This window comes from Ammodytes marinus, assembly GCF_949987685.1.
Source record: "Ammodytes marinus genome assembly, chromosome: 6".
Classification (NCBI taxonomy): domain Eukaryota; kingdom Metazoa; phylum Chordata; class Actinopteri; order Uranoscopiformes; family Ammodytidae; genus Ammodytes; species Ammodytes marinus.
The window spans coordinates 28,235,541-28,246,221 of NC_137235.1; the positions used below are offsets into that span (position 1 = coordinate 28,235,541).

A 10,681-nucleotide genomic window follows, 5' to 3' on the forward strand; every position below is an offset into this window, starting at 1 on the left:
GTTTTAAGAAATTACTCCTTACTAAGAACTTTTAGTGCTCCTTAGGAGTACTCTTAGCGCTAAGATAAAATGTTTTGTGAATACGGCCCCTGATGGTTTACTGTACTCACATATTGGCTAGTTCAGATGTTTGCAGTTGGGAAACCGTTCCTTTTCCAGCACTGTCTAACGTTTTCAGCAGGTGGACGTGAAGCACATACAGTAAGTCACTGTATCTTAATACTCAGTATGTTTCAACTAACAGACGCATACTCTTCAGCCCATGCGGATCTGACACGCTTTGGGAGGTTTCTGACTCTCATCCCAAATCTAAAAATCCCCAAATCTTGAATCTTACTGCCAGTTAGATTCAGGGGTATCTGGAGGCTTGTTATCAGAGGTGGAGGTTTGGAACTTTGGGAGTCTCTAGACAGAGTGGGGACACATGTTAATGTTGAACAACTGTCAAAAAGTTCATCTTTCATAATCATAATAGGTGACCTTTAAAGCTGTTTTTGTATCATCACTTGACAAGACCTTGGTTAGTTGCAATCCTAAAACATTGCAAATGTGGTAGGTATGTGAGATAATAAAAAACTTCCCTGTTCTACAAGCCGGCAGGGAAGACTATTAATAAGACCAGCTGCTATGTTGGAGATGGATGGAAGGATCACTGACTGCATGCAAACTGAAAGAGCAGTTGTGACTAATGCAACATATGTAAACACATGGTCAGATTCCCTGAGCTCTTGAATGTGTATCCTCTCTCTCTCTACATATATATATGTCTCTCTCTCTCTCTCAAGCAGCAGACTCCAACATGGCAGGAGAGGATGGTTTTGACGATAAGGGCTGTCACTGTGAGATCTCGGTGGAGGACTTGCTGCCCTCGGTCAAGTGTGTCATCAGAGCTGTCAGGTGAGGTCCAACAAAGCCAGACTTGATCCTTAAAATTCAGATAATACTAGAGGTTTTCTCCTAAGGCTGAGGTTGCATGCAAACACACCGCGGTTGCAATACCCCATGTCTTTTTTAAAAGCTCTCCTGATCGAGCGTGCTCAGGGGCGGGGATTGAAATGACTGGTAGATTTATTCTTATGAAGTGTATATTTAGATCATGGTTGGTTCATGTGTTGAGGGACATGGAAACATGGTTAGTGGGAACATTGGACACCGCAAAAGTTATTTCAAGTGGTCATGTCACATGGACATGGTGTGTCACAGCCATGATATTTGTTGTGAAAGAAAAACAGTCACACGCATCGATAACACATGCTGTAAATTTAAAAAGCGAATGAACTGAAGAGGGATTAAAGATAGGTTTTTATCGTTATTTAAATATTATTTGATTATTATTATTAATAAATAAATAATAAATATTAATTATTATTCCTATTTTAAAGATGATTAATTATTATATTTTCCTCTATGGCAGAACCATACTCATGTTCTTGCATCTTGCTTTTTTGCCAATCCTTTGATATAATATTTCAGTGAGATGCTCATGGGCACTTGACAGAGATGCTCCCTTGGCTTCTATAGTGTCATTCACTTCACCTCAGGTCTGAGAGGTTACCAAGGTGACTGAGACCAGCTCCATAGCTCGATTGGTCACAGAACAAGACGGCCTCACACAAACACTCAAGTGCTGTTTTACCTTCACTCTACTTTTGCTCATTCCTTCCTCCCTACACTCGAGTGCACTCACAGACTGTAGCGAATTAAAACTCATCAGTAAAACCTTCAGTTCATTTTTCTTGTTTTTAGAAAGTGCTAGAAAACAAGTAATCACTTTCCTTTTCTTCACACCAATGTAAACAGTCTTAACACCTGAACATTCAATTCAATGGACATTATAAAAAAAAACATCCAGCAAGGTTTGTGACGGCTTATGTGTAGCAGTTGTTAAGAGATAATATCCCAGAAAGATTTCATGCAATCATTTCATTTTTGTGTGCAGATTCATTCTAGCCGAGCTTTTGTACTGCAACATTTCAAAATAAAAGCATGCAAAGGAAACTTTTACCAACTTTTCCTTGGAACCCCCTTTGATCCACACTTGTTAAAAGTATCATATTGTACAGATGGAGAAGGACTGATTGAGTATTTGTGCAAAGGAGTTTCAAAAAGGTGCATCATAAAGAGATAAATGACGATGCGAATCATTCCTATCAGCTGTGAATAGATTCTATGTTCACTGGTTAGAAACACACTCTGGAAAATAAGTGAAACCAATGAAACCTAGTCAACACATTAGCAAAATGAATAGCTTTGCTGTATTGAGAAGGTGGTGATAAAAAAATCATGTGGATCCCAGGTTCATTAAACGCACCGTCCAAGCAATCGAGGAAAACTGGAACTGCACTTGTCATGTGTGCTGGCTGTGTAAAGAGCTTCCCCTTGTGGCTGACTCTTACACTTCTCTGCTGTTTGTGCAGGATAATGAAGTTCCACGTAGCCAAGAAGAAGTTTAAGGAGACGCTGCGTCCTTACGATGTGAAGGATGTGATAGAACAATACTCGGCCGGTCACTTGGACATGCTGTGTCGCATCAAGAGCCTGCAGACCAGGTAGGAATCAGCGGACACCTTTCATGCATCTGGTGTATGCTGCTTAACTGAAGCTGTTTGACCACACTGTAACAGACTAATCCGTCTCTTGGTGTGTGTGTGTGTGTGTGTGTGTGTGTGTGTGTGTGTGTGTGTTTGTGTGTGTATGCGTGCACGAGCATTCATACCTTATACACAGTGTTGGGGAAGCTACTTGGAAAGCATAGCTCTGCAGTCTCACTAATTACTTGACACTGGAGGAGATGAAATAGAGCAAACACTCCCTAGTTTGCTTAACTAAAGCTGCTCAGAAAAAGCAGTTCAAATGACTTTGTGAAAATGATCAGATTGACAATGTACGTTGTGATATGAAATCCTAACAAAACATTAAACAAAACAATCATATGCAGATTTACTATTACTGCAGAAACTAAAACGTGTCAATTTGTTCTTCGAAGATCATACATCATGTGTGAATGTCTGTGTATGTTTGTTCTTTGCATTTTCTGCCTGTATGTGTGTATACACATGTGAACCTCTGCCTGCTTTGTGTGTGTGTGTGTGTGTGTGTGTGTGTGTGTGTGTGTGTCTGTCTGTCTGTCTGTCTGTCTGTCTGTCTGTCTGTCTGTCTGTCTGTCTGTCTGTCTGTCTGTCTGTCTGTCTGTGTGCGTGCTTGTCTGTCTGTGTGTGTGCTTGTGTGTGTGTGTGCGTGTGAGTGCGTGTGCGTGTTCCTTCACAGGCTGGACATGATAGTAGGCCCACAGACCCTGAGCAGCCGGGCCAAGACATTTTCCTCCCCCTCCCTGCCTGTCTATTACAGCCAGGGCAGAAAGAACTCCACCCAGGGGTCAGAATGCCCTTCACATGTCACAAGGGTTCACTTCACTTCTCAGTCACTCAATTCAATTGGTGATTTTAAAAAAAACAACAACAACTACAAAAGGAAATCTGGTTGAATAAAGCTTCAAGATTCATCTGTGAATTGATTGTACCGGAAGTGAAACGAAACCTTTCCCTCACACACGTCCGTTATGTATGGAGGTAAATCTGTACCCACGGATTTCAAAATAAAATAAAAAAGACTTTGAATGTCTAAGCATTGCAATGATGTGTCTGAATTAGGTTGCCTCCGAATTCAACTCTTCAAATTTCCAAGAACTCATTTCACCATTATTGTTCAATGTTCACAAATTCAGAATCAAAAATTCAAATTCAAATGAGTATATATTAATTGAATATACATGAATTAAAGTTGCTCGGAAATGCAATTGGTTACGTCGGATTAAGTTGATACATCTCATTGGAGTTATATACTTTTTTTATTTTGTGACATTGCACCTTGATTTTGAAACCTTGATTTTGTCGGCAATGCAATAAATATTCAGGGACTACAGGTGAAAATTCGCCTGCATGGCTAAATCTGGCACATTTACATGTTGAACTTTGGTGCTCATGTTTATCAATGTGCGCTGTTCCTTCTAAATAAAGAAATAAAAATATTAAAAAAAATTGCTAGAAAGTCAATGTTCACTTTTTTATTTCCCAATTCGTTTAAACAGATTTACTTCCATATAGTTAAGCACTGCTCTTTCTGACGGGCTCCTCACTAACTGAACTCTACAATAAACTGACTTTGCATTGGCCTTTGGCTCTGTTGTTATGTGTTGCAGCATTCTGGTGGGTCCTGGTCTCCTTGTGTGATTTTGCAACCCGTTACTAACACATATCACACAGAGCGGTCTTCTGTACACACCATAGATAGTATAATGAATAATGATGCTGGTAAAAATCGCTGAGGTTGGGGCTTGGTACACACACTTCCACACCCAACTACATTCTCAAAGCACAACCGGTGCTGTAATACTGCCCCCTGCTGTTGTTGACGGTTGTATGCACTGTATTCTGTAATTTGTTCAAAGACTGCTGATCAGATTTGGAGATGGGTTTGAGAAACTGTATCAACAGATAGGGTTATGACTAATGTCTGGACAAAAATTATATTTAAGTTGGAGTCAGTTATTCTAGAGAATGCTAATTTTCAAAATAACTTTGTCAAAATCAGTGAATACTTGGTTGTATACTTGGGCAGTAAGTAACCCATGGCCATGATATCCGCACACCCTCCACCTGCTTAGGGAGAACTAAAATAAGATTATTGCTGTTTTAAAGGACTGCATTCACCAGACTGTCAGAATGTGATAGATCAGGATGTACATGAAGCATGAAAACTTTGTCTCTTGCCAAGAGAAAAAAAAAATAGTATCGGCAAATGAAAACATCAGAGCTTTGGCCAGGTTATTGGTTGGCCCCTCTTTCCTACCACCTCAATTTTGGAGTTGATGATTGCATGACATTGCCTTGGCTTGCCTTGAATTTAACCCTGTTCTCTAAACAAAGAGATGTCATTCACCAGCTTCTACTGAACCTCACTGGATTGAGCAGGAATATGTCATATAAATAGTTAGTGTATGTACTGAATCGAGAAAAGAAAATGAATTTGTGCTGTAAAACAAAAGGAAAAGGAGACTTCTTTCAGTCAAATGAAGTAAACCTCAAATCCAGTGAGGGAGAATTATCTCACATTCAGCTGATGTTGTTGGAGAAGGAAACGTTCTCATTCTAATCTACTTTTCAGTTGCAGTTGCATCGTTCCTTCCATACTGTGGGCTGCCTTGCGGATTTGTCACCTATTTTCTCCTTATCAAGAAAGCCTTTTTTTGCAAGTGATTGTGTGTTTGTATGTTAATGTCTGTGTGTGTGTGTGTGTGTGTGTGTGTGTGTGTGTGTGTGTGTGTGTGTGTGTGTGTGTGTGTGTGTGTGTGTGTGTGTGTGTGTGTGTTTTCCAGAGTGGACCAAATCCTCGGGAAAGGCCAGATCCCTCTGGACAAGAAGATTCGTGAGAAGCTGCTGTCCGATGGAGATATTTTAGAGGACATGAGCATGCTGGGACGCGTCTGTAAAGTGGAGCGGCAGGTCTGTGCTCTGCTTCTTGTTTTGTTCTATTTTCTTTCAGAGCATATTCAATAATCTTCAGCTGGCAGAGGAAGTAGAGGCGCCACTGGGAATTCTCCGAAAGAACACTTTTATGTTGAACTTTTCTTTTTAGTCTGAGGGATGTTAAGAAACGAGGCATAATACATTTTTGAACACTTCCATCTTTGGCACCCCATATTTCGTTCATATTTCGTGTGTCTTAGCAGATCACTTCGTTTTGGTTCAGGCATAGATACTCCAAAATATCTTATATCTAAAATATCTAAATTTTTACACCATGGCCAATGTTGTTGTTTTTTTGTTGTTTTTTTCAAACATTGTAACATGGGAGTATTTAGCTTCCTTTAATGGACTCACTGCAGAATGTATTTCCTGTTGCATGGTACAGAATTAGGGGCTCACTCAATCCTCTCTTGTACTCTCCACAGGTCCAGTCTATTGAGTCAAAGCTCGACTCGCTGCTCGATATCTATCGTCAGGTTTTGCGTAAAGGCTCGTCTTCGGCCCTCACGCTCGCCTCTCTGCCCCTGTTCGAGTTGGAACAGACTTCTGACTACCACTCCCCCGTCTTCGGCAAGGACCTGTCCTGCTCCACCCAGGTCACCAGCACTGGCAGCAGCGGGGGTGGAGCGCCCCCTCCTGGCAGCTGCGTCAGTCGCTCCTCCACTAACCCCCACCTCTCCCAGGCAGGACTCCATCTCATCTTGGCACCGCCCAACGAGCTCAACCTCAATCTCAATGCCTCCTCTACCACACCTCCCTCTGGCCTGGCCTCCACCAATTTCAGCCCACCGCCTCTGCCTCATCAACATTATCACCACCACCACCATCATCATCCTCATAATAATCCCCACCATTGTTATACCCAGGCTCAAACCACAACGCCCGAAAGTGGCACTGATGACGCCGTGGGGAGCTCTCCGCCCATACTCACCCCGAATAGTATGAGCAGTGGCGGCGGTATTGGAGATGAAGGCTTTCCTCTTCTGGCTAGGCTTCCACCACCGCCCCCTCCCGGTCGGAGTGGGGGCATGAGCAACTTTCCACGAACAACGTCCATCACCGAAGCGCCCCCCAATATTGAGGACTTTTGTGGGCGTTTAGGGACGCAGGTGGATGGCAGCGGTGTCGGGGAAGGCCTTGGACTTGGCCTTGGGTTTGGCAGACTGGGGCAGCAGCTTCTGGGCGCCGCCAAAAGCAACTGTAGGCCAAATGCTAAGGTGGTAGGCTCCTGGAGGAGAAACATGAGCCTGGAGCTCCAGCCCTTGGTGCCACCAGTCGTGGGTTGCTGCTCTGGCCCCAGCCAAATGGACCAGTGCCTGGGCAAGTCCATGTCAGTACAGGACCTGATGGGGACCGCCCAGGATGCCCACCACAGCCACAGTCTTTCATCTCCAAGCCCTAGTACGAGCAGTGACTCCCCCATTGGCTTCCACAGCCAAGACCCTGGAGGAGGAAGTGGTGGTGGTGGTAGAGGTGATGGAGGTGGCTGGGGTGAGGATGACCTATTTATCAGTGACAGGGACATAGAGACACAGGGATTGGACTTCCTGTCCCTGGGGACTTCTGAGGCCCACAGCTACTCCTCTGAGCTCCTGAGGACTGGGGCAGGGTCTAACCCCAGTCTGGCCAGCGGTCAAGCATCGTCGCAATCTGCTGGCAGCACCGAATTGCTGAACATGCCACACGTACGGCTAAAATAAACTTGTGTTCAGAAGGCACGCCAATCTCACCTCACAGAGACGGTTTTTATCCTTTTTGGAGGGGAGTGGGAGGGTTGGAATACAACAAGGGTCCTTTTTTGTTTATTATTATGTTGATCCATTTGATAAGATTCACAGTATTTTCATACAGGCTGATCACATATGGCATATCATTGCAAGAGTTATTCTTTGTTTTTAAGAACGGTTGACAAATCTGAGCGAAAAGTTGAAGGCCTAAAGTCTGAGGCTAAAAAACATAGCCAACTAAACTGGATCCTGAAAGAGGATTGGTTGATAACCTTGATAAAGAGAATGAGCATTGCATGTTTTCAGCCAAAGGTACTGAGATTAGCAAGATACAGTTTACACTTGACAGAAGTCATGGAAACAAAAAACCTGAGAATACCAAGCACAACTGTTGTAAGTAATGGAACAAGTGGGACTTCATACTTTAATGTGCCCACATACCTACTTCCTGTCTCTTTAGTCTCTTTAGTCACATGACAGGCTTCCATAATTAAGTGAATGTTACCTCACCATTGCCAAACTTTTCATTCTTTGTTCCTGTCACTATATCTTTTTTATTTCTAGTTGGTCTATTTAAGGAAACCACAGAACCTCCTGAAGTGTATATTCTTAATTAATTAATATCCTCAATGACTTTGGTTGCCCACAATCCTATACAAAAGAAACAACCAGCACCATAACAGTGGATATGCATTTGGCTCCTAAACTACAGGTATTTTATAATTGCAATATTATCCATGGCAGTTTATAAATTGGCATACTTTTGAACCGCTCGAGTTACGTGATTGGGTCATTTTTTAATGTTCATTAATCATGAATCATTTTGTAGTTTAAGTTTAAGTTTAAGTGCAGTCTGCATTGCATTACCTCATAAAAATAAAGTCACTGTAACAAAAGTAACACATTAAACTGTTTTCATGGCATAGTGTCCAAAACACCCTTTATATTTCTCACCATTGCTAAATCTCCTCTTTTCAGCCTCTGTCTGAAACGATTTAGAGACCGTCTCTTTAAGCCCCGCATTCCAAAAAGCCCAGTCTTCTCTGATTGGCCCTAAATCTAACTCGCTTTGAATCTACCTGCCAGTTAGATTCAGGGGTATACTTATTACAGGTGGAGGTAGTGCTAAGTTAGGTTTGAAATGAGTGGCTTCTTCCCTTATGATGTCCTATGTATAGAAAATCAACACAGGTTTTCAGAAAAGTGGAGGAGGATAAAAGAGAGATGGTCGTTTTTTCTCATACTTTGGGAATCTCTAGACACACCGTGGGACCCACATTAATGTTATATACACATGAAAAAGTGCATTATGCATAATAGGTGACATTTATATTGAAACAAGCAAGTTTGAACAGTTTGCTAACTGATTTGCAGACAACAACACAAGACATCCACATTTCTGAGCCACAGCATGTTATGTCCAAATCATTTGTAGTTGATAGGATTACAAATGCTAAACAGCAAGATTGGTATTTTTCTTTTTTTATTTGAATTACAATTTGACATTAGTGGGTTTGTTGTTTTGGAACTCTTTTGACAAACAAAACCTGTCACTGACAAGTAGAGCAGGAAAGCCCAGAAGAATGTTGTTGACATTGCCAAATTATTTGGACTCTTACTGACGTCACTTCTGCCAACATTTTGCAGTAGTATGTGGTACACTATGTTAAAAGCACGCACACACGTATGTACACTTCTTCTCATACAGATAAGAATGCCCATTTTCACGCACAGCCAGTTTTGACGCTCCATAACCATGGTGCTGTGAAGGCTCTTCAGTACAGTCCAAAGGAGATGAACAGAGGAGCAGTTGCTGCTTATTCTAAGATGAATTCTTGCCCCGGTCGCTTGTTTTTCCAGCTGATGACAGCCATGGATTGAAACACAGTTTGAATGTCACTCGTTGGTTCATATTTCGTGTGTGTTAGCAGATCACTTCGTTTTGGTTCAGGCATAGATACACCAAAATAAATGTTCAAATATCTAACTTTGTATTGCTTTCGGCTATTTTTGCCAACTGGTTTTAACATGACAGTAAGATACTTTTTTTAAACCATGGCCAATGTTGTTTTTTTTTTTTTTTTTTTTTTTTTTCAAACATTTTAACGTGGGATTATTTAGCTTCCTTTAATGGACTCACTGCAGAATGTATTTCCTGTTGCATGGTACAGAATTAGGGGCATCAGGTCGGGATTAGCGGTTCTCTCGGTGTCACAGGAAAATAATGATAGCCCCACAGGCTGCAGGTAAATAATACCCTCAATTATAGCATCCAGAAGCCTCAGTTGTGAGCAAACACCATTAGGTATCAGTACCTCAATGCATTTTGAAGACCCATATCAAATACCTGAATATATGTGAAGGAGGCTTGTGCTCAGTTTGCTTTCAGGAAGCGCATTTTACTTTCCTTCAAATATTTAAATATATTTTGCATGAAGAGGTTGTCATATCCAAACCTATCTATAACTTAGAATGAATGCAGTGTCATAAAACAAATCACTATTTAAGGTTCCAACTGATTGCATCGGAAGTAAAAAAAAAATAAAAAAAGACCTCAGCTCGGATGTGAAGTCTAAAGAATTTGCAGTACATACGGTATATTGGTGCCTTGCTTTGGTGGTACATATTCATCTCCATATTTACAATTTCCTGTAATGTGCATTAGGTCCATCCGAATAGAAACAGTTGCACTCAGTTGCATTTCTACACCTCGTAAATGTTCAGACTTTTTCTTGGAGATCATTTTCCTACTGGGCATGAAACGGGCCTTTGACACGTTAACATTCTGTCTTCTGTTTCTTTTTAATTTATTTAAATTATGTGCACATATTGACACACTAGTAATAATCTCAGTTAGATTTACGAAGCCTGTAAATGTCATGAAAATGCAAGTGAACTTTTATTCTCATTCATCAATAAAGGAAATCCTACGAAAAGTTTGTTTTTTCTAATTTCTTATGAACTGACTTGGTGACATTGAATGATACCAGGAACAAAGACATCGGTTTGAACATCTTTACTTTTATGAACATGTGCTCACCAACAACAGTGTTTAAGGTGCAAAAGCTGAAGAGTAACATGTATCAGTGCGACTGCAAGGAAGCTCAAGTCTAGCAGAGGTCCACGCATGAAGTTTTGAGGTGTCCCCGAAAGACTTTCTGAAGCTTATTTCTCGAAGTTGCAAAACCCTGGAGCATGCAAGCAGCCAATCTACCTCTGGCTAATTAGCATTTAGCTAACACATAAAGCCCTACTTCGTCAAAGACTTGGCAAAATAAACATCTCTGCCTTATTACTGACGCTATGTTTGGCTAGAATCAACAAGCAAGCTAATTGAAACTACAACAGCACGCAACCAGACAGCCATAATGTGAATCTGTTTATATTCTGCCACGGCTTGAGTGACAATAAAACCTACATAATACTGTA

At 41.4% G+C, this 10,681-nt stretch overlaps 1 protein-coding gene across 1 annotated transcript in view; it reads left to right on the plus strand.

The window, feature by feature from the left end:
* The window catches only part of LOC307252522 (potassium voltage-gated channel subfamily KQT member 5-like), a gene marked incomplete at its 5' end in the record, with an annotated part of 115,458 nt that extends 105,341 nt beyond the window's left edge, over positions 1-10,117 (plus strand). Inside the window, 5 exons of the mRNA XM_080030216.1 lie at positions 789-897; positions 2,418-2,549; positions 3,268-3,375; positions 5,375-5,501; positions 5,951-10,117. Coding sequence (XP_079886342.1) covers positions 789-897; positions 2,418-2,549; positions 3,268-3,375; positions 5,375-5,501; positions 5,951-7,225 — 1,751 coding nt within the window. The 3' untranslated portion in view covers positions 7,226-10,117. The remainder of the gene's footprint in view (positions 1-788; positions 898-2,417; positions 2,550-3,267; positions 3,376-5,374; positions 5,502-5,950) is intronic.
* Between the last annotated feature and the right edge of the window lie 564 nt (positions 10,118-10,681).